At 39.6% G+C, this 24,971-nt stretch overlaps 1 protein-coding gene across 2 annotated transcripts in view; it reads right to left on the bottom strand.

Moving 5' to 3' along the window:
* The window catches only part of TMOD2 (tropomodulin 2), a 46,661-nt gene that overhangs the window by 12,768 nt on the left and 8,922 nt on the right, over positions 1-24,971 (bottom strand). Inside the window, exons 2-8 of one of the 2 annotated variants that reach the window (XM_079129988.1) lie at positions 22,884-22,971; positions 20,643-20,840; positions 18,853-19,009; positions 14,306-14,428; positions 10,864-10,950; positions 7,321-7,451; positions 5,474-5,581 (exon numbers count right to left, since the gene is read on the bottom strand). In XM_079129988.1, the coding sequence (XP_078986114.1) occupies positions 5,474-5,581; positions 7,321-7,451; positions 10,864-10,950; positions 14,306-14,428; positions 18,853-19,009; positions 20,643-20,768 (732 nt within the window). In that variant the 5' untranslated portion in view covers positions 20,769-20,840; positions 22,884-22,971. The remainder of the gene's footprint in view (positions 1-5,473; positions 5,582-7,320; positions 7,452-10,863; positions 10,951-14,305; positions 14,429-18,852; positions 19,010-20,642; positions 20,841-22,883; positions 22,972-24,971) is intronic. The other variant, XM_079129987.1, reaches the window with a different exon arrangement.

Raw genomic sequence — 24,971 nt, 5'->3', positions numbered from 1 at the left:
TTCCATCCTCAGCACCGCATAAAAAAATAAATAAAATTAAATTACGTTCACCTACAACAACATATATATATATATATATATATATATATATATATATATATATATTTATAAAGTAAGACAGATAGTGAAGCACCTCCAGACTTTCCTACCAGATGCAGTATAGGTAGCAGGGGCAAGGTAGCTATGCTAAAAATGAAAGGCACTGAAAAGTACCTCTCCCAGAATGCAGCTCTCCTAACTAGCAATTACAGGGGCCTCCCAGGCTACTTCACATACTAGAGAGAAAGTTTCTGGTCAATTCACCTGCCTGCTGAAAAACACTCTCTCTCTCATTCATTCATTCATCATTCATTCACTCATTTGTCAGGATTTTACTGTGCTCCCTCCAGCAGTAAAGACAAAAATATCTGTTCTCAGGGAGCTTATCACTGAGCAGGAAGGTCAATAAGTTAATAAATAAAATAAATAGCTTGGAAGATGGTGACAAATGGAAAAAAAATAAAGAGGGCTCCCTTGTAAGGGAAAAGTTTCCTGGTATAAAAGATCAACTCAATTGCAGAAAAAATAATCCCACACTATATAAACCAACCTTCCTCTCCATTCCCAAATACGATTGGGCAATCAATAACTGCCAGACATGGTGGGAAAGCCAACATCATGAAAGAGAAAATTCAATTGAATGAATGAGATAACACAGCACAGAGTAAACAAAAATCAAAGTAAAATTTTAAATTATTACTTATCCACTCCTTCCTTCATCCTCCCCACTAGGAAAAGAATAGGCATTGCATACATGAAATAAGTACTGGCCATTACATTTTTAAAAAAGAGGAATGAGAATGCATTTTGAAAATAAAAAACACCATATTGAAATTAAAGAAAGTAATAGACATCCAGAATTCTTAAAAATGAGCATGGCTGAAGACCAAGTTGGTTAGTTAGAAGACAAAGATGATATTTCTAGGAATGTAGAGTAAAAAGAAAATGTTAAGAGATATGAATGAGATATGAATGAATGAGATATGAATGAGATATGAATGCCAGAGGTTTAACATTCATCTAAGAGGTGTTCTAGAAAGCAAAAAAAGAAGGAGGAGGAGGAAGAGGATGAGGAAGAGGAGAAAAGGAAGAGGAAGAAAAAGACGACGACGACGACAATGACTACAGAAAGGAAAAAGTTGCCAAATAATTAATGGGAAATTTTCCCAGAGCTGAAGAAAGTCAAGAGCCTTTATCTGAAAGAAATCACTTGATGCTCAGAAGAATGAATAAAAAAAGTCTAAGTGGACACACAAGTGAACTGTCAGAACTCATCAGGAAAGGAGAGAGAACTAAAGGTTTCTAGCAAGAAAAAACAAATTACCCACAAAGGAACATTAGTCACTAAATTGTAAGGCCTGTGGGAATAGAGATATATATTCACAAATCATATGATTGGAATGCTAATAGGTTTTTAATTTTTGGAATTAATCTATATAAAAAACTTGTATATATATCTATGTAAGATGGATACAACATATAAGGCTCAAATGTGTGAAAATAATGGGAAGAGCTACAATTTGAAGGTACAAGAGGAAGGAAGGATGGAAAACAAGAGTGAGTATAGAATTGCCCTTATCTTTTACAATAATAAAAAATTATGTAACATGATAAGTAAAAATATAAATTTCTGCATACTACTGGCTTTCTACCTTGACTGTGAGTTAGAATGATCTGGAGCTTTAAAGTGAATCATATGCAGCCAGGATTGACAACCACTTTAAAGTCATAAAGACAACAACTAAAGAATGAAAAACAAACTGCTAATGTGACTGCTTCTAGGGAGTAGAACAAGGAAGTTCTAAACTATTTTAATTGTTTTTATTGTAGAAAAGCTGAGAAGGAGGAAGAGGAGAAGGAATTCAACATGTAAGTAGAAAAGGGTTTCTCATCCTTGGCCTGATTGACATTTGAGGCTGGAGAATTCTGTTGTGGGAGGTGATCCTGTGTACTACAAGATGTTTAGCAGTATCTCTGGCCTGAGACCTGTTAAATTCCAATAGCACCCCTCCCAGGCATGAAACCAAAACATCTCCAGATGCTGCCAAGTGTCCCCTGGAGGGCAAAATAGCCCTTGGGTTTAGAACCAGTAGAGTAGAAGAATAATCCTGTGTTAGATAATTGCTTGAACTGCAAAAATGCTCCAGAATTTGGACTATGGTACACCATGTAATTTAAAGTGTCTTTACTCAGCACTCAACTTTCAACTGAAATTAAACGTACACATTTAATCAGAACACCAGAAGGGGAATGCATCAAGCCTTTTTTATTGGACACTTCAAGCTTCGGGATTTACTTTCAGTTTTAGAATAACAAAATGTCAGGGCAATTAGTCCTTTACAAAAAGTTGCAGGACCTCATGGCAAGCAGCCAGAATCTTGCCAATTTCTTTTAAACTTCAGAAAACACTTTTCTCATACTGAACAAAACAGGGGAGACCCAGCCAAACATAACCCTGGGCTGTAGGCCCAAGTTCACTTTAGTTCAGCAAATATTTGAGAATCAATTACATGTACTAGGAATAATAATGTTAGTAAAACAAAGACCAGATTTCTTAAATGATACATAAATAATCTGAGTAGAAATACATTTTTAAAGAAAAGGTTTTGTTTTCTGTACTTTACAGGATTGTATCAAAATCCAATTTTCTATGTTGTCCAAATGGTAGCTATTGAGTTCTTAAAAAATGGTGAGTCTAAGAATGCAACTACCCTATGACTCAGTTATACCACTCCTTAGTATTCATCCTAAGGAATTAAAGTCATCATACTATAGTGATATATGCATACCATGTTTATAGCAGCATAATTCACAATAGCCAAAGTCTGGAACAAAACTAGGGGTCCATCAATGAATGAATGAATAAGGAAAATGTGGTATATATACATAAAGAAATTTTATTCAATCATTAAAAAAATGAAATTATGTCATTTGCAGGAAAATGAATGAAACTAGAGAACATTATGTTAAAATAAGCCAAACTCATAAGGTAGAGGGTTGGATGTTTTTCTTATATATGGAAGCTAGAGAGGAAAAAAGAAAGGAGGGTAGCCGGTAGGGATCTCATGAAAATTAAAGTGATAATCCCAGTGGCTCAGGAGGCTGAGACACGAGGATCTCAAGTTCAAAGCCAGCCTTAGCAACAGCGAGGTGCTAAGCAACTCCTAAATAAAATACAAAATAGGGCTTTGAATAGTGCTTTAGTGCCCCTGAGTTCAATCCCCCTCAAAAAAAGAAAGAAAGAAAGAAAGAAAGAAAGAAAGAAAGAAAGAAAGAAAGAAAGAAAGAAAGAAAGAAAGAAAGAGAAAGAAAGAAAGAAAAGAAAAAGCAGAAAATCAAAGGGAGATCATTAGAGGAGAGGAGAGGGACTAAGGAGTGGGAGGTGGGGAGGGGGCGGGGAAGTACTGGGGAGTGATACTGGCCAAATTATATTGTTATATTGTGTGAATGTATGAATATGTAACAACAAATCCCACCATTATGTACAACTCTAATGCACCAATAAAAGATGTGGAAAAACAAATAAAGTATATAATACAATGGGGAAAAAAGGCTATTTTGAATTGAAATGTGCTGTAAATGTAAAAAATACAGTGAATTTTCAAAAATATAGTATAAAAAAGAACATAAAATACAATAAAATGAAATACATTCAGTTATTTTTTTAAAAAACATATTTTTTAGTTGTAGATGGACACAATATCTTTATTTTGTTTACTTATTTACTTTTTACATGGTGCTGAGGACTGAACCCAGTGCCTCACACATGCAAGGCAAGCACTCTACCACTGAGTCACAACCCCAGCCCTAAAAATTACTTTTTGAATATTGTTTTAAATAAAATATTAGAAATAATTTCACCTATTTCTTTTTATTTTTTTAATGTGGCTACTAGAAAATTTAAAATAATGCATGTGGCTTACAACTTATTTCTATTGAATAGAAATACACTAAACTTTTATGTGTCATCATGGTTAATAGTACCAGCATTTTTTATATATTTGGGCCTTCTCTCATTGGAATTCAGCAGGGGCAAATTCCATTCATATTCCTACAGTACTATGGACATGGTTATATGGAATTGAGCCATGATGAATTGAACTTGACGACAGGTGACTTACATTTGCATCCTGGGTTGGCCACATACTGTATAATCTTAAGTTACTCAACCTCTGTGAGCCTTAGTTGTCTCATCTGTAAAATGGGACTAATGTCATTTCTCATACACACAGCTAGGCTACATTAATAACAATCCTAGAAGTGCCTTGTTGAATCTATTTTTGAAACTTTAATACAAAAATCTTTTTTAAATTTTTATTTTATTTTACTACCTATTTATTTATTTGGTACTGGGGACTGAACCCACGGGCATTTAATACTGAGCTACATCCCCAGCTCTTTTAAATTTAAAAAAAAAATTTTTATTTTGAGATAGGGTCTCCCTAAATTGCTAATTGGCCTCAAACTTGTGATCTTCCTGCCCCAGCCTCCTGAGTCATTGGGAGGTTTACAGGTGTTCCCCACTGTGCTCAGTTAGAAAAGTCTCTTGTAGTTCCTGGCTTCAGGCTTCAGTCATAATAATAAAGATCTCTGTTCCCTGTGGGGTAATAAATCAATCTTCAACCTTCAGAAAAGTTTTTTTTTTTTTTTTTTTTTTTTTTTTTTGCGACAACGGTATAGCTGTAAGAGGAATCACCTGGGACTAGCCAGATGCAGCCACAGAAGGTTTCTGTTAACACCCTTAAGAATAGAATTATTCCTTACAATTGTGTGGTATGTTAACTTCTTCTGGGTGAATATGCATTCACCGGATCCTATAAGCAAACCTCAACTATTTGAAGAAACTAAATTCCAGAGAAGTTACTATAGGAAGAATAACAATGATAACTATTGACAGTAGCTGTATCTACTTGGGTTAAGGCATTTTCTTATTTGTCCAAATTTTCTAAAATGCATAGACAGAATGGGGCTTTCGATTGTTGTTTTTCATATTTTGGTAAACAGACTGTCAAACAAACAAAAAAAAAGTGTCCCTATATTTGGTTATTTAAAATACTCTGGTAACATGTTAATCTATTTAAAAAAAAATTCACTTTAACATTTTATATGTGCCAAGTTCCTGTAGGATTTTGGGGTAGGATCCAATGGCTACAACAAAAAGTTACTATGGAAGAAAAAGTTTCAGAATATTTGTACTAAAGATTTATTTAGCTAAAGGTCAAACTTACCTTGTTTCTTGAGTAGGACCATTCTAGTTAATGCAAAATGATTGACAGCTGAGTCGTGAATTTTACTACCTCATTTAACTTTAATTCCACATATTTACTGTGTGATTTAAATTTGCCAGATCTAAAAACTGTTTATTGATAAAAACAAATTGAAAAGTTTCAAGTGAATTAAAAACTCATGTTATATTTCTAAGAATTTTACTCACAATGGCCACAGGGTCATTGCTGCGGGTTGCAGCCAGACTGAACTTCTTTACATGAGTATTGGTCTCCAGAGCCTTTGCAAATTCTTTCAAAGTTGGAATTGGAATGTTCTAAAACAGAGAAGATGTGGTTAGCTGATAAACCATTCTACAACATACCTACCCTCAAGTTAAAGTCCTACAACTTTTTTTGGTTTCGGTTCAGGGATTGAACCAGAGCCTCATGCATGCTAAGGACATATTCTATCTTTGAGCTACACTCCCAGCCCTCCGACAACTCGTAAATACCATCTATGTTTTTAGAATTATTATTATAAATACCACTTGTGTTTAGATGGCTAGATACATGATATCCCCTTAAAAAGAGGTTCATGACCCATTCTTAGGCAGGCAGCTATCCTGAGCCCATAGCACCACTTGAGAGACCAATAAGGGAATCTAATACAGCATTGCATTCTGGCATTCTCTTTTCTCTAACCACGAAATTATGCATGCACTATGTGTGGTATTTTCTTTTGCTCTCTATAGCCTAGCCTGATGGACTTACTTGCCCATCTTTTAATATCTCATAGTCTGTCTCTCTTCTATATCTTTAGATGTGATTTCCATTTGCCTGAAAATTCCTTTTGTATTTTTCTCTGATTAATTCCTACTAATCTTTTAAAATCCAGCTGAAATGCCTCTTTCTTTGTTTATTCCTAGGCAGTATTAAAATCTTCCTCCCCTACAATTCCATACATTTGGGGGCTTCATGTTTTAATTGTTTTGTGTTTTTCTACTAGTAAGTTTTTCGGAGTAAAGACTAAATAAATCCTACTCATCTTTGTACTCTCTCATTGAGCACTTAGCACAGTACTGACTATTGGGGGAGGGAAGCAATAAGAGGCATAGCTAGTAATGAACGAGTCCTGGCTGCCCTGTTAACTAGATGTGTGACCTTAGCAACTTAAGCTCATTAAGTCTCACTGAGGATTAAATGATGTAATAAATTTCAAGCACTTAGCAAGAGGTATGGCATGTAGTGAATACTCAATAAAGGTGTCCTTATTATTAAATGCAAGGAATTGTCCCAATACCTTAGACAATGTTTAAACACACACACACACACACACACACACCTTCTCTTCCCTTTGAGAGCAGAAAGATTTATTGCCAAATAGAATAAAGTAGAAATGACAATCTGTAACTTCAGAGGCCAGGACATAGAAGGTATTAGGGCTTTCTCTTTGTTCTTTCACTTCTTTTGGGGGAAGCCAGCTGTCATGATGTGAGGACACTCAGGAAGTCCTAATGAGGGGTCCATGTTGTGAGAAATTGAGGCCTCTTATAAAAAGCCATGTAAGTGCACCATCTTGGAAATGTATCTTTCTGTGTCATCAGGCCTTCAGATTGGGGCCTGGCTAAAAATTTCACTACAGCCTCATTTCAAACCCTGAGCCAACTACTCTTCTGAATCATCCTCACATTTTTTACCTCAAAACTGTGTGAGATAGGAGCTTGGTATGTAGCTCAGTGGTATACTACTTGCCTACCGTGAGTTCAGTTCCCAGCATTGAAGGGGAAAAATGCAACTGTGTGAAATTATAAATGTTTGTTGTTTGAAGCCTTTGAGTTTCAGAGTAATTTGTTATTAGCAACAGAGATAATTAATGTGCTGTTTAACTGACTACTATGATTCTTTTCAAACTCTAGAAATCACTCTTTAAAAATTCACTTCTTTTGAATAGGATATCTTGCCTCAAGATTAGTGACAACAAAGGACAGTAAATGGCTATTAAAAGCAGTCATCTCCAGCAAGTTTTCCAACCTCATGATAAATCAAGTGACTGATGATGATGATAATAAAATACCTTGATGTTGTTGAGGTTGACTTCTTGCAGGCTGGGATCATTGGCTTTCATCTGCTGCAGACTGACTTCCACATTTGTGGGATTGGGTGGTTCCTCAAATACTGGCTTGACCTTTTCACCTTTGACCACATCTAAAACACAAGTTTTGACTTAAAAGAGAAAATGCAAGAGCTCTCCTATCAAAATAGAGATAACTCCCCCACAAAATGGTCATGTGCTCTGATTCCAATAATATTGAAATATTGATGACGATAGGCTTATTCTCAAGCATGGGAGTGACTTAGTTCTGAGTTACAGTTTGGCAGACTGGTACTTCTCAACCACAGTGAGAAGTCTCATCCTGGGAGCAGTGATGAACACCTGTAATCCCAGTGTCTCTGAAGGTTGAGGCAGGAGGATCACAAGTTGAAGGTCAGCCTCAGCACCTTAGCAAGACCCTCAGTAACTTAGTGAGACCCTGTTTCAAAAATAAAAAATAAAAAAATAAAAAGGATTGGGGATGTAGTTCAGTGGTAAAGTACCCAGTACCAAAAAAAAGTTTCAGTGATGACATGGACCTAAAAGTATGAAAGGCTCTATAAGCAAACTCCAACCCCCAAGATACTCGTGGGCAGTTACTGCTGCTCATATGAACACTTAAGACTATTATCACCAGACCACAGAATTTGAGATGCAAAAAAGATATCATAATGATAATCCCAATGACTTGGCTTAGGAGGATCATGAGTTCAAAGCCAGTCTCAGCAGAAGTGAGGTGCTAAGCAACTCAGTGAGATCCTGTCTCTAAATAAAATACAAAATAGGGCTGGGGATGTGGCTCAGTGATTGAGCGCCCCTGAGTTCAATTCCTGGTACAAAAAAAAAAAAAAAAAAAAAAACCCATAAAGAATCTCTTCATTTCCCAAATTGTATTTTTTTTTTCAGTGGGTCGGGGATGGGTGGCTAGGGATTGAACCTAGGGCCTTGCTCATACTAAGCATGTTTTCTACCATTAAGCTAACCCTCTAAACCCCAACTTTCTAAATCTTAATACTCCTTTGGGCTTTTGATCATACTCCACCCTCTTCTGATTTCCATTTTAGAACTTTAGTTTTGAGGAAGATATGGAAAGACAAAGGAATGGAAAAGAAGAATGGAAGATTTCTCAAAATCATGTACTAGAAAATTATTTATATATATATGTATATATATATACACATACATAAATTATATATATACATACATACATACACAAAGGATTAATATTCTAATATAGACAGTTTCTATATATCAATAATACAACCCAATTAAAGATGGAAAAATTAATACATTAAGAATCTGTCATTCAAATTGTCATCTGTAGGAAAATGGATGGAACTTGAGAATAGATTTCTTAATTATATTAAGTCCCTTAATTATGTTAAGCAAAATAAGCCAAACTCAGAAAGTCTAGGGTCATAGGTTTTCTCTCATATGTGGAAGCTGGAAAGGAAAAAGGGAAAGAAAGGTGGGGTGCATCTCATGAAAACTGAAGGGAGATCAGTAGAGGAAGGGGATCGGGGGATCTGGAGGAGAGGGAAAGGGTAAATATTGGGGAATGATATTGGCCAAATTATATCATGTATATGTATGAATATATAACAAAAAGTCCTACCATCATGTATAAGTATAATACACAAATAAAAAAATATGAGAAAAAGAAAAAAGAAAAAAAAAAGAATCTGTCACTCAACCAAAAACCATAAAAAGTAATTAAACTCAAAATTTAAAAAATGAGATACTATTTCATTAGTAAAAAAACTATAAAAAGGGGTAAGATTTAGAGTGGGAACAACGTAGGGGGAGAAATATCCTTATCTTATTGGTGAGAATGTACACTGATGCAAACATTTTTGGGAGAGTAATTTGGTATTATCTATCAAACTTTAAATGTGCATACTATACAACCTAGCAATTATATATATAGAAGTTCAACCTACAGGAAAAAAAGCATGAGTACATAGATATACATTCAGGAATATTTCCTGACAAATTATTTGTAACAGCAAAATATGACAAACAAAATGTTAATCAATGTGAAAAGAATTAAATTCTAGCATAATCACATAACAAGATGCTATTTATTAATTAAAAGAATGAAGTAAACATATATGTACTGTTAAGAGATCACATTTGAAAAGAAGTCAATGATACTTGTATGTGTGTATCAGCCCAGAAGGTCACGTACCAGATTGCTAATAGCAAGAATGTTAGAATGCTACTCTTTGATAATGTAACTTAAAAAGATGAGCCTTTCATATCTATATATATAAGAAACCAGAGGGCTGGGAACATGGCTCAGTGGTAGAGTGTTTGCCTAGCGTGCATGAGGTCCTGGGGTTGATCCCCAGCAACACACACACACACACACACACACACACACACACACACACAAATAAATAAATAAAAATAACTATTTCCATTTCTTTAGCAAAAGAAACCAGAAAAAAAAAAAAAATAGCCAGGTGTGGTAGCATTCGCCTATAATCTCAGCAATTTGGGAGGCTGAGGCAGGAGAAGCACAAGTTCAAGGACAGCCTCAGCAATTTAGTGAGACTCTGTTTCTAAATAAAAAATAAAAAAGGACTGGGTTGTAGCTCAGTAGTAAACTGCCCCTGGTTCAATCCCCAGTACAGGAGAGAGGGAGGAGAGGGAGAAAGGGAGGGAGGGAAATAAAACCTGAAAAAAAATTAAAAAAGAAAGAAAAGATAAAAGGATATTGCTCATTGTCAGGCTAAATTACCCACTATAAATGATAGTTCATAAATAAATTACTGACTAGAAGGCATCTCCCAAAGCTCCATCAATGGGAATAAAATGTAATTAACCCAAGCAAAGCTATGATCTGCTGTGAGTTTTCACAGCACCTGGATGACACTGTACAAAGATGTACAAAGATTACCTGATTAGTGGTCCATTCCTACCCTGTACAGATAAGTTCCTTTGGGCAGGAATAATTTTTTCTTTGTATCTAAGCCTAGAACATTCTGGACATAAAGTAGGTATTTAGATGACTGATGAATGAGTGAATGAGAGAATCTAACTGTACACTTCTCCAGGAAATGTTGAAATAGAAGACAGTGGACTGAAGCTTTTCTGGGCCAGAAAGTCCACGCCAGCATGTCCTTCCTGCTCTCTGGGGGAAGGAGGTATTCAAATTCTAATGACAAGCATCCTTTATTCAGACAAAAAGACACTTGAACTGAAAAGGGAACTTAGTCAAGCTATTATCGATTAAAACACCCTTAAGAACATGAAACTCTACCTTTGGTGCTGGCTATGTGATCTTTTTAATCAGCATTTTTCTCTTTTGACTGAACAGATAAACCAAGAAAGTGTGCTCTGGGTAAAATACACAGGCTGCTACTAGTAACACTGCCAGACAGAGCTCTGGTCGTCAGCTTCTCTATGCTGATTGACTGCCCGGAGCCTGATGGTCCTTGTGAAATGACACAGTGCCTTCCTCCTGCCAGCATCGTGTGCAGGCTTTGAAGCCTCATGGACCCCGATCCCACATCAACTCACTCCTTACGGGTCCCTTGCCACCTTTGTCATTGGCTGTTTCTTCATCAAACTTTGGATTATTCAGCAAATTGTGTACTCCAAGGACAGCTAAAAACAAAGACAACAATAAATGAGCATTAAGTTTGCAGAAGCATGTTAGGATATTCATGTTGCTAATTTGCCCCTTGAAGAACAGTTCTTTAGATCATGAAGCTAAGTCTCTAGGTTCCCTTGACTTGCACAGTGTGTGGTATATGTAAAGTGTTAAAGAAACTTATTTTTAAAATCCTCCTTCCAAGACGGCCAGCAATCTTCAAATGTCTTTCTATATCTAAAAGTGTGGAATCATTTAGGATCTCAGAAACAATGGTCTACTCATGTTCCCTGCTTACTGAAAAACTGTCTAGACCCCCTAGTTAAGTAGACTCAACCATTTAGTTTTCTTATCTGTAAAATGAGAAGATGGGAATGAGTCTCAGGATTTTGAAGATCTAAATATTATACAGATTACATCATGTATCTTTCCAGAGGCAAAAAAAAGAAAGATAGCAATCATCTTTCAGTATAAGCCTCCCTATCTATCTCAGTACTAAAAGAAATTATTCTTTCCCCATATTCAATCAGCATCCCAGGTGGGAAATAAAAGTGACATCAGCAATAAAAGATCAGTTAGGCATACTGATGTTAGTCTCCTGTGTTACACAGAATTTGCACTAGGAGGCAGCACACTATGCAGAAGTCACCCTGGGGTAGATGAATGAGGCAGGCAGAAACAGATTTTCCTTTGCTAGTGAAATTACAGAAATTAAGAGAAAGTAAGAGAAGCAGAGAAGCGTCTGAGATTCTCATCTGTCACACCATTAGCTACATATTTGAAGGAGGAAGGCAGCTAGCACAGCACAAAGAAGGGAAAATAGTTAGAGCCAACAAGAATAAGAGTTAAGGGGTGGGGTATGGCTCTGGCGGTGGAGAATTAAGCTTTGAGTTCAATCCCTAACACTGCAAAAAAAGAAAAAGGAAAAAAAATTGAAAACAAATAAATGAATGAATGGAGTTAGAGGGGAACTCCAGAGCAGTCAACCAGGGTTTGGGTCTTAACTCTGTCTCATACTGTGTGGCTGGGAAGTTACTAAATGCCTATTTCCTCCTCTCTAAAATAGGGATAATGATTATGCTTTATCTATTACAAGGATTATATGACTTCCTCCTAGGTGTCAAGAACTGCTCTAAGCACTTTATAAATTCTTGCTAAATAAATAAATAATTTGTTACCATGGCTCTGGCATTGTCTTAGGGAGAAGATGTCCTTTTAATAAATACAGTCCAAGCTGGGATTGTGGCTCAGTGGTAGAGCGCTTGCCTGGCATGTGTGAGGCACTGGGTTTGATTCTTAACACCACATACAAATAAATAAATAAAGGCTTATCAACAACTAATAAAAATACTTTAAAATAAATAAATACAGCTCACTGAGACCATATAGCAAACACACCTTCTTGCTCTGGCCCTATACTCACCAAGCAACTTCTACTTACAATTTGTCTCCCATTGCCAAATTTTATTTATTCAGTTTTAAAAGATGAGGTCTCAGTGTTGAGTGTGTAGCTCAGTGGAAGAGTGTTTGCCTAGCATATGTGAAGCCCTTGGTTCAAACCCTAGCACTGTGGGGTGGTGGGGAGATGGGGAACTCCTGGGTTCCAGTGATTCTACTATCTCAGCCTCCCTAGCAGCTGGGACTACAGGTGTTCGCCAACACACCCAGCAGAAATTTTAATTTTTGTTCTTTCTGTTTCCTATGAATCTGGCTAGCAGATCAGTCTTCATCACCCGGCTCCAATCTAACTGCTTCTATGTATACAGACAAGATCAAATCTCTAGAACAGCAGGGCTGAGAAGTAGGCTCTGGACACTGACCACATGATGTGTAGCCAAACATGGGAGACAAAGTCTTAGAAATTATCTGGCCTTCCTTCCTGCTCTGTATCTGCCACAATAACATGGGCAATGCATTGACACTCTTTCTTATCTAAATCTCAATGTTCATCAGCCTATATGCTCATGGGGCTGCTGTTAGTCTTCTGGAAAGATCTACCCAGGAGAAGATGCTGCCAAACACCCCAGCCAGGCTTCTTGTTGAGTTCCTAGGGAACATGTGATGAGGAATGGAGGCTGAGTCATGATAAACAAGGACAAACAAGGACGGTTGTCTATGTGAATTATCTCTCTGGTTTTATTGTATGGATTTCAGGATCTAGAATCTTCCAAATGATTGGTGTTTTCCTTCTCTCCTTTTTCAGGCATTTTCTGGGAACAGAAGTCCCACCCTATATTCTCCCTTTGGGCAATTCCAGTAGAGACCATAAGGTAACCCTCGGGAGGAACAGTAACCATGACGAGATCTCTCTACAGTTACCACAGGGCTAAGTCAACCAGTTACTGCAAAGCACCTTCTCTGCCAGGTGATGCAGGTGCCTCATCTTCTGCAGGGACCTCTGAGGGGTTCGCATTTGTGAACTTAGTATCAACTGCTGACATCATCACAGAAGGGATGAAAATGTGGCTGAGATGGTGGCACATATAGAATAAGGCATAGCTGGCTCTGTGGGAGGAAGATTATTATTAAGTGCGTCTTCTAAGAGAATAAAAATAAGAATTCTTGCTAAAGCAGTGGACTGGTTATTAAAGCACCTTTTTTCCTTTAGTGCCCTAATAACCTTGTGTGTGTGGGGGGGTCTTGTGTACATTTAGGGGAGACTTAATGGACAATTATGCTAGTAGATAAAAGGAATCCTTCATTTTAATTTGTAATTGTTTTTAAAGAGACAGGGTCTTGTTATCTCCGTAGGCTGGCACAGCTTCTGAGTTCAAGTGATCCTCCTACTCAGCTCCCGAGGCAGATAATCTTTCTCAAAGGCTGTACCAGAATTGGGAAAGGGTATAGGTTATTGGAGTGAAAGACTTATTTTCCATTATATTTCTTTTGTACTATTTGAGCTTTTTCTATCTGCATGTAAAGTCAATTAAATAATAATTATCATTATCATGTTTCTAGGGTTGAAAAAACGAGAAGGCAAAGAGACCTTAGTGTGACTAAGTGGAAGAGTAAGTCCTCCATGGAAATTTTGTGATAAAATGCAATAACATGCAAAGTGAGAATGCTCCTTGGAAAGCATAAAGGCTTTTAATTCTTTAAGTTCTCAACCCGCCTTTATAGTTGTTTTCTGATTTCTCACAGTAACTTGAGTTTTACAGGATGGATATTATTTGGGCATTTTTCTGAGAGTTGGAGCACAATAAGATTTTCTCATGGAGATGAAGTCACTGCATCAAGTCCAACAGCTACATAATGGCTGGAGTCAACCTGGTGGCATGATATTGTACTCAGCAGCCACAGAGAAGCTCAAGGTCTGCTGTCGGGGTACCGGTGCATGCTGGAGGTCACAGAGCCAGAGTTGAGGCTTACCTGCAAGGTCGTAGAGCTCAGTGTCAGAGGCGCTGGCTAAGGCTTCTTCCAGTTCTGGGTCCAGGGTCACTTTTTCTTCCTTGCGAGTTTCTATAGGCTTTTCTTTGGGAATGAAGACTCTTCCTTTAAAGCAGGAGAAAAAAAGTGTATTGTGTGCTACTGCCTTTTTGGTAGGGTATGTGGACTGAGCAGAAAGTGCAGCTGTGGCCATTAAGTCCTGTATCATTAAGTCATTTCATAACCAACTGAGACTGCTGAACTGCTGGGATGGTCAATAATCTACCATTAGAGAGAAAAAATCCTGCATTTTATCATATGGAAATCTGAAACTAGAGTCCTTAAATACTGAGGGAAACGAGGTTTCTACTTGCCTACCACTGCGGCACTGCCTTGGGTAGGAGCGGCCCTGCACTGGGCCCTGCACCTTCAAGGGCCCCTCTCCAATCTCTTCTGACTACTTCTGGCCCTATCAACAGAGAATCCATGAAGCCAAAGGGACATTCCTACCCAGAATGCTAGACCACACTCCAGGTCCCTTGGATCTTGCTATTCCCTGCTCCCAAAGTCCTGAGCCTGCTTCCCTGGGCTCCTGCCCATATCCACGCTGCATCTTCGGGTCCATAGGAGGGCCCTAGGGAACAAGTATGGATGAAGCTTAGATGGGTGGGCCAGGGTATATGCTTGAGGCCCTGGCCACATCAAGCAGACTGATGTCCTGCATGGAATTTTTGTTAGTCCAAGAATACTGGCCTCCTAAGGTATATTAAGATAATATAATATATTTTAATAATTGGTTAGTTTTTTAAATATTTGGGAAAAATGGCACGTGGGTCTCTATTTATGTTTTTACTTTGGACCCTGTAAATATTGGGGGCAGGAACATCCAGAGAGCACTAGAAGCTCCTGAGGAACAAACTCCCCCAGAGTTTCCTACTTACATTAGGAATCTACACTGTGGTCAGCTGGACTAGTGTAGCGACCTAGGGACACAGCACATCAAGCAAGTCTGATTTTAGGGGAAAAACCAGAGTCTCTATAATTAGAGATGGGGTCTATGAGCAGCAAGGCATTCCATGCTTCTCACAGATGCATTCTCTGCCACCAGTTCCCATTTCGACCTGTCAGTCAGATTCCATTTATTACTGCCTGCAACCTCCAAGAATGCTGATCTATATTCTCTACTACTCAGCCCAAACTTCCAAACTGACAAATCACAGTGCTGGGAAGATGGTGCAGTAGCTGCTCCTACTTCCAGCAGGCCAGCACCCCACACCACCTGTGCGAGGGCTGAGAGGAGAACCCAGGATGTTCTAGAGCCATTGCTGCCACACCCTAGGCCTACCTGCATTCTCTTCCAGTCCTTCCCAGCTTTTGACTCATGGCTCCTCTCTTTTTTTTGGAGCTGCTCTGACTTCTTGGGCATCATCTTTGAAATTAGTCTCTTCCCTTATGATCTTTAGAATCCCCTAAGACTCACCCCATGGTTGTCTTTGTCACCTTGGGTAGAATAGATAGCTGGCTCCAGTTTTAGCCAACTGGGACACAAACCCTTTCCGGGTCTCCCTGGCTAGGCTGGCCCACCTCACTGCTATGGGAAAGGAAAGTGTCAAACCCAAAGTTAATAACGCTGTCTCATGAATACCTTCCAGGAGGTTTCCCTGATCTTAGGGGTTGAATATTTCCTGATTGTTTACCATGTTGTCAAATGGCTGGATAAATGAATGGAAGCCAGTCAGAGCTGGGAACCCATGAGGGGAAAGGGAGCTGCTTGTAGTGGTCTGGGGCACTTTTGGCAGTAGGGCCTCCATCACTGACGTACATCCTATTTCTTACCGCGGCATCACATAAGCTGCCCCATGTCCTAGGAAGAAGGAAAATACCCTGGGGGACAAAGTGGGAGCATAGCCAGAAGATAGAAATGAAGAAATAAAGCAAATCAATAACATCTCAGTCACTGGTACTCATGGCAAACTTAATTTTCATAGTATCTGCCAGCTTTCCTTTCTAGCTCAGATGATCTTTTTAAAAAAATTTTTAGTTGAAAATGGACACAATAAATCTATCTATCTATCTATCTATCTATCTATCTATCTATCTATCTATCTATCTATCTATCTATCTATCTTTATGTGGTGCTGAGGATCCTACCCAGTGCCTCACACATGCTAGGCAAGTGCTCTACTACTGAGCCACAACCCCAGCCCCTGAGATGATCTTGAGTGTAGAGTCAAATAGGTTCTCTAATTCTTCCTTCCCAGTACTGTTTAGGATTATCCTAAACATGAGGTACACAAATGACCCAAAAGCTATCAATGTTCAGGGTGATGCTGATGCAGATTGTTCCTGGGGCCCAACCAAATAATACTTCCTAGGTAAAAGAGGCTGCACTGAAGAGTTAAATCTGGCCCCTGGGCCCCAGGGCAGCTTCCTTCAGGCTGCATTGGGAACTGAGGTGTGGCTTCTCTCCCGAGGACCTCACTACAGCCTTACCCAGTCTCCTTCTGCTCCTAGCTGATTCTGCTCATTGGGGTCTTCTGGAGGTCCTACATACTTCTCTCTGTCTCAACACTCTGTTGGGAAAGCTCCCTGCTCATTTGAATTGTGCTTCTTCCCATCCTTCTCAGCTGCAGTGTGACTGTATCCCCCTTTTATACTTAGCTTCTGTATTCCTAACTTCCCATAAACCACCTGTAGATTAATCTGGATCAAGAGATAATCTACCATAGTGGCTCCTCAGTCCTCTACTCCAGAACAACAGACAATAACTTTCCCTTTATTACATTGCCTCTACCCTAATACTTGATGTTTATTGGCATTTTATCAAAGATTTTACATTATTACATATTTTTTCACAATTCAATTAGTCCAATAGCAACTATGGTGCCATAGAAACAGCTCCATACTTCCACAATAATCTCTGGTGATTGATCCAACTGTTCAATGTTCAACTTTACTTTTTAAATGACATTCTAATAGTACATGATCCATTAACCATGCACAATATGGAGGAGAGCAGTACTGCTGACTCATGTCTCCTGAGGAGATGGGTGCTCTGCTCCCCACCACCTTGAACACAGGCTCAGAGATGGCGTTCACTTGAACCCACACTTATCAAGTGCCCTCCTTGGGCTGGTTTCTGTGCCAGGACACAAAAAAGACCCAGTCCCCCTGTGGAGATTTAATCTGGTGTAGAAAACACACCTAAGTAAATATAGTAAATAAACAAAATGATGAATATTGTCACAATGCTGCGACAGCAATATCATGGTGAAACTGAGGGAACTACATCAGATAGAGGTCAGGAAAAATCTGGAGTGCTGACAGGTAAGCTGAGTCTTAGGCCATGAAAAACGGGATGTGTGTCAGAGGGAAGAGTCCAGGAGAAGACAGCCTGAGATGAAAGAGAACTGGGAAAGTTTGGGGAAGTGAACGCAGACAGTGGAGCTTAGTAAGGAAGAACAGATGCAGTCTGAGAGGTGGGTGAAGCCTAGACCCACTTTGAAGACTGTAGTAAGGATTTGGAACTTAAAGCAGGAAAGTAATATGATCTGATTTGTATTTTTAAAAGACTAGTTTGCTATAGGATCACCAAGGAGTTTATTAACATCCACTGGTACAAGTGACTGATTGTAGCTAAGGAAGATTGACAGGCGGTTGATATCCACTCTTCCTTCAAAGGGGGGCTAAAGGTTTCCTTGTCTTGGCTCAGAGCTCAGCCTAGTATGGAGAAATATTCCCTTGCTCCGCGCAGCTTTCCCAGCCCTATCATCCTGCTTCTCTCAGAGGGCCATAAGCTCCTTGAGGGCAGGGCTGGGTCTTAGGCACCTGTAGTCCCAGGACCTGGTACCTGGCTCTCTATAGGGAAGATGCTCAGCAGATGCCAGATCAAGGAAGGATGGCGTGTACCAGCCTCTCATCATAGCTCTAAGGTTAGGGGTGCAGTGCTACAGACATTCCAGGCAGGGAGTGGAAAGGCTTTGTGGGGGCTTCAGGGCTTGGCAAAGCACACCAGTACAGATGGAACACTCCATCAAGCTGCTTCATGTTTTCAAAACTTTTTCTTTGGAGTTAGGTTTTTTCATTGAACTAATTTGAGATCACTGCACCCTAAGTATTCATTTAATTAGCTTGTATAATCTGCCATGAATCTTTTTCCTTTTAAACAAACTTTAATTTTTAGAGCAGTTTTAAGTTCACAGCCAAATTAAGCAGAAACTGCAGATAATTTCAGTATGTCACCTGCCTTTCCAAAACCTCCCTACTAACATCTGTACCACAGTGATACATTTGTTATAACTGATAAATCTGTAGCGACACATTATCAACTGAAGCCCATAATTTATCTTAGGGTTCACTCTTGGTGTTGTACATTCTGTGGGTTTGGGAAAATGTAGAATGGCACATATCCACCAGCCACTGTGTTTTAAAACTCCAATAGGCAGTTCATGGGCTTATTTCCCATTTCTAAGTCAGTTCCCTCACTTGACTCTCCATGGCAGTGTATTAAGAGTCCCTTTGTCCCACAAGGTGCTGCTTGTGATCCTTACCTTTCTTTTCTCCAGTGAAGGGCACAAAATCCTCCCTGTCTTTCTGTTCCAAAGCCTCTTTCTCCAGGTACATGAGGAGGTGCTCTCGGTCAAATGGGCCGGTGGCTGCTTTCTGGGTCTGGTCTTTCTGTCGAAATCCAGCTGGCAGCATGGCACTCTGACAAAACAGAGGTGTGGGCAGGAAGAAAGGATGTGTGCTGGACAGATACTTTGTTACTTACTCCCTCTTTCCTCCGTGCTGTGTGTGGGGAAGCAGAGAGACGGACCACCGTGCAGAGACCTGCGAGGGCTGAGGGTTGGGGTCTCTGGGACATCTCCAAGGCCCTGCTTGTTCTAACACCTTATGCTGAGAGGAGGGCTGCCAAGGAGCTCAAGCAGAGCAGCGGTGGCTGGAGCAGCCTCTGGGTCTTCTGCAGTTGCCTTCTAGAATGCGAAGCAAGACCTCTTTCCTTTTTGGTCATGGTTAGGTTTGGTTAGTTTAAGGTGCTCCCAGATAGCTTCATGAAGACTCTAACCAGGAGCCAATGTGGCTACATCCTCTTTTGCAACCTGTCTCCAGTGGAAATGACTGGACAGGTAAAGTGGCTATTATATTAGATGATACCTGATTAGGTCTTGAGATTTGTTCCTTAAGTTTTACAAAATAAAGAGTGTACTTGTATATTTTAAAGTGAAAACAAAGTCGGGCATGGTGACACACACCTATAATCTCAGTGACTTGGGAGGCTGAGGCAAAAGGATCTCAAGTGCAAGGTCAGCCTCACAACAGAGCGAGACCCTGTCTCAAAATAAAGTGAAAATAATATCCAAAGTCGCTAACATAGCAGAATATCATATACTTTATTTTAGTTATATTCTTATTTATAACTAAAAATCACTATTTTGAACTGATTTTAAGCTTAAGATAACATCACCAGTGTTGAAGAATGTGGTTACTAAAGAATCTAACAAGTTACTTAGCTTTTCTTTTGAAAATAAAAATACTAGAAGCTCCATTAAAATTTACTCAGTAAATTATAGTAATAATTATAGTAATCATTATAGTAATTCTAATCTGTCAATTATTTTAGAATAATCAAATATATCATATTATTTATACATTTGAAGGAAATGAGATATAAAAATCTAATTAGATTAGAATTAGAGACCTGGTTTAAATACTACCTCAGACATTTCCCAGTGTGGGATCTTATGCCTATTACCTCTACAAGTCTATCTCCTCACTTATGAAAGGGAGATAATATGATTTACTTCAATAGATTCTGTACTCAGCAAAGTGGGTGACACATTGAAAAAATGTCTGTACAATTTGTCCTTTCTTCTTCTTCTTTTCCCTAAGTCTGAATACCCTTTCTCCAGTCAATTAAAAAAATTTTTCCTCATTTACATTACACTGGTTTTTCAAAAATACATATGCCAAATCACAAATAGAGGCTATCTGAGGTTCTCTATGAATTTTTCCCCCCAGTACTGGGGATGAAACCCAGGGGCACTCTACCACTGAGCTATATTTATGTATTTATTTTGAGACAGGGTATCACTAAATTGCCAAGGCTGACCTCAAACTTGGAATCCTCCTGCCTCAGCATCTGGAGTAGCAGGGATTATAGATATGTGCCTGAGTGGCAGGCTTCTCTATGAATTTGTAAAAGTGACCCAGAACCAACTGAAGGAAAGAACACAGAGTTTGCATTTGGAGCCAAGGGATTTCTACTATTGTCCTAGGACCAAGCCATGCTACTTATCCTATATTATCATTAACCACTCCACTCCAGTTCCATGCCACTAACCTCAGGATCTAGGTCATCTAGAACATTTTCCAACTGTTTCAGTTCCTCTTCTGACAGCTTGCCAAGAAGCTCATCTTCATCGATGTTCTTGTATTTCTCCAGCTCTTTCTGAAAGGGGAGTGCCATGGCTTCTTAGATGCCTTTCTCATGGACCGTGCGCCTTGAAGTAGGCCAGCTTCCTGAGACTTCAGATTATCACTAATAAAAGAGAAATACTGTTGTTTTCTTTCTGCAAACAGGACTTATTAACGGGAGACAGTGCTATGCCGTCAATGGAGTCTACTGAACAAATGATTCAAAGGAATCATTACCTTCGCATTCATTCTCAGAGCAATGCCACAGTCTACAAAGTATTTTCATATACAGTGTAAGATCTTTCCTTTTTTGACCTTCACCACAATCCTGTGAGGAGCCTGCACAGATCCGCACATTCCCACTTTACAGATGACGACTCTGGGTGAAGGGACCAACTGCTTTACCCAAGGTCGCAAAGCTGGGTCGTGTGTGCCTGGCCCTCTGATCCCCAGTGTAGTGAGTGCTCCTTCATCGTACTCCTTTGGCTCCCAGCTTTCCATGGAAAAACAGTGGAAGAACAATGCGCTGATTGTACAAGGCAGTTGTAAGAAGCATGCTTGTGTCTTTCAGGGAGAGAGTGATGTAAAGAATACAAAATGGGACTCATTCAGGAAAGAGAGTTTGGAAGTCCATGTGAGAAAGCATTGTCCAATAACTCCCTTGCAATTAAACTAAGTGAGATTCTAAAACCGTGGTCACACAATGTCTATCTAGTTATTTCTTTTTTATTCCCCTATATGTTCTTCCCCCACTACTGGGGATGGAACCTAGAGGGGTTCTACCACTAAGCCATACTCCAGTCCTATTTTTATTATTATTACTTTTTATTTTGAGGCAGAGACTCAAGTTGGAGAAGTAGCTCAGTGGTAGAGTGCTTGCTTAGCATGTATCAGACCTTGGGTAAATCCCTAGCACTGTAAACAAATAAACAAAAAAAGACAGACTCTGCACATGCTAGGCAAGTGCTCTACATGTAAGACTACTAGGAATCCTACTCTGATTAATATCTTTTTTCTTTTTCTGGTAGCAGGGATTGAACCTGGGGATGCTTAACCACTAAGCTACATTCCCCAGCCCATTTTATTTTTTTATTTTGAGACAGGGCCTTGCTAAGTTGCTGGGGCTGGCCCCGAACTTGAGGCTTCCTGCCTTAGCCTTCTGAGTATAGAGATCACAGGAATGAGCCACTGTTCCTGACTCTTTTCTCCTTTCTTTATCTTCTATTCTATTTCTATTCTCATTTCCTTTTTTTTTTAGCCACACTCCCTAATTCTTTCTTTCCACCCTTAGACCAGCCTCCTTTTAACTCTCCCTTTTTTTATGCCACCCCACTCCTAAACTTTGAATCAAAATAAAATTTTTACTCAGTCCCTTGTAAAAGATTTTACAGAGCTTCCCTAAAAGATAATACTGCATTTGGGAAATAGTAATGCATATAACTGATTGTGTTTCTCCTTAGGATGTAGTGACATCAATCAGATCTTTCAAGAGGATATTTGCTGTACACCTACTATTGACAGGCACTGTTCTAGAAAATAATACAAGATAAACAAGATATAGCCCCTTTCCCCAAGGAGATCACCGCTTAGTGAGACAGACCCACAAACAGCAGTAATCCCATTGTGATGTTAGAAGTTATGCATAAAATGGGTTTTAAAACACATGTAGAAATATTTGCTGGTAAGGATGGTGGAGATGTGAGGGGAAACTGAAAAAGAGATTGCTCTTGAGCCTTAAAGGAAGAGGTTATGAGGTAGACAGGGTGGGTCAGGACTATTCTAGGAAGACAGCAGCATAAACAAAGGCTCAAGGACAAGAAGTGCATGATGTGTTGGTGAGGTAAATGGGAGGTTAGAAAAGAGGGTTCATGGAAGGAGGGAGAGAAAAGAACCCAAGACAGGATGGGACATCTGTGAAGGGCCTTCCTATGTGCCTTGCTAAGGGACCTGGATCTTATTCTGCTGAAGCCATGACTGTTAAAGTAGGGGAGTTTTTCTGAGCATACCTGTTTGTTTTTAACAAGGCAGTGCAAATACAAAGAAGGAAGAATGGGCCGGCATGGAAGAGACTGGTTGCTGGTGGGCCACTTAGGCTATTTGAATGTTGTCCCCTCCCCTTAATTCAGCTGTTCACAACTATCAGGTTTGCAGTTTCCTATTTGCGTACCTTTTCAACAAGCAATGTAACTCTCTCTTCCTTTGTTCTCCTTTTTAAGCCTCAATGACTGTACTGCAGTAAAAAATAAACAAAAGTCCTACAAAAGACAGAGAAACCAAATTGATCGCACATATTTTGTTCTGGTCCCAGCCACCACTAACTTATTTTGTGGCATGAGACATGCAATTCATCTGCCAGGCACTCATACGTCTAATGAACTGGCTGAATTACCCTTCCTAAAGGACTCTAAGTTGCACAATTTAACACTGAATGTTTAACATTCTGAGACTGACAGCTGTCTTACTTGATGGTATGCTATGAACACTTTTCACCAGTGGCAGTCAACATGTGCCTGTCACTGCCTGTACCAGCCTCATTGGGGCTGGGGTTGTGGCTCAGTGGTAGAGCACTTGCCTAGCGCATGTGAGGCACTGGGTTTGATCCTCAGCACCACATAAAAATAAATTAGAGGTGTGTGTCCATCTACAACTCAAAAATTAAAAAAAAAAAAAATTTTAAAAAGGAGTATCAGCCTCAAAACAAGTACACTGTCAGGGATCTGGAAGGAAATCCCAGGAGCACCTGTAGAACACTCTTTTAAAACCTAGGAAGCAAAGCACCGTGGAAGGTGGCAATGCAGACATGTTTAGTAGTACTCCCAAAGAAAGGTCCAGATTATTTCCACATAATTACAGAGCAAGTTTAAGTGCCTAGGATCAATGGCATGTAGTTCTTTTACAGATTTTGTTGCTGATGTTACCACTCTTGATGGCACAGAGGAGAGACTAAGTGGAAAAAACAGATACTGAAAAGTGATTTTAAAAAAGTTAAATTCTGAACATGAGGAAGTTTTAAGAATATTGATGAAGACGGGTATGAGGGTGCATGCCTGTAATCTCAGCGACTCAGGAGGCTGAGGCAGGAGGATCATGAGTTCAAAGCCAGGCTCAGAAACTACGTTGCTTGGGGCTTTGCTAAATTTCTGAGGCTGGCCTTGAACTCATGATCCTCCTGCCTCAGCCTCCTGAGTCACTGGGATTACAGGTGTGCACCACCATGCCCAGTCTTTTCAGACTTCTGACTTCTAAAATGGGAAGATAAGACATTTTTGCTGTTTTAAGTCACTGAATTTGTACTTAGTTACAGCAGCAATAAAAAACGAGTACACTCTCATCTAAACCATTCCATTTCCAAGTGAATTGTTCTGGATTGTTTGTTTGCCCCTCCATATCAACTCCCCACCCTGTTCTGTGCTTCAGGAACAGTATCTGTTAGATTGCATCAGTGGGTTTCCTGTCCTTTCTGGCTTCTGTTTGGCCAAGAGGAGACATCAGCAGGGAACTGGAGGGTAGGAGGAGAGGGAGTTGGGATCCAGAAGGTCACATCTCCCCACTGCCCTCCCTTGCTGCCTTTGGGCCTTGGGGTGGTGAAGGGTCTCTTCTGTGTGTGGTGCCAAAGTTCTGCCTTGCTGCCTTCCCTCAACCTTCTCCACATCTTTGTAAATAGTCTCTTTATTAAGATTTTTTCAAGTCATTCAGTTTGAGTGTGTCCTCTGTTTCTTGCTGGGAAGTTGGCAGACATAGCACTACCACTTGGAATGCCCTTCTCTATTTTCATGGCTTATCTGTGTGCTCTGCTTTTGTGACCTGGCTCAGATCCCAGCTCTGCAGGACCACAGAATGTCAGAGCTCAGTGAGGTCTTGGACCACCCAATCCAGTAACATGTTTGTTTTCCTCCTATTTCTCTGGTGTCTTTTCATAATTCTTCTTTCTCTACCTTAGATACTAGCATTTCTCAGAGTCTGGTCTTAAGAGTTTTTTTCCTCATATTGCTCACCTGTCTCTCAAGTTTTAATTTATACCCTGACAACTCCAAAATCTGCACCTTCATCCTAGACTAGACCCACATATTTCCAACTGTCCAGCCAACATCTCCCTCTGGATGCCTCAGACCCTTCAAATGTGTCAGAAGAGCTCTCAACTTCTTTCTTCCTCTAGAATTCCCAATTCCAGGCAGCTGGGAATCATCCTTGACATCTTCTCTCCCTTGTCTCCTTCTACCCATCGATCACCACATCCTGTCCTTTCCTAAACAAT

This window comes from Sciurus vulgaris (genome assembly GCF_902686455.1).
Source record: "Sciurus vulgaris genome assembly, chromosome: 2".
NCBI classification, from domain to species: Eukaryota; Metazoa; Chordata; class Mammalia; order Rodentia; family Sciuridae; genus Sciurus; species Sciurus vulgaris.
The sequence above is the reverse complement of the archived record's forward strand: the minus strand, read 5'-3'. Positions and strand labels throughout refer to the sequence as shown.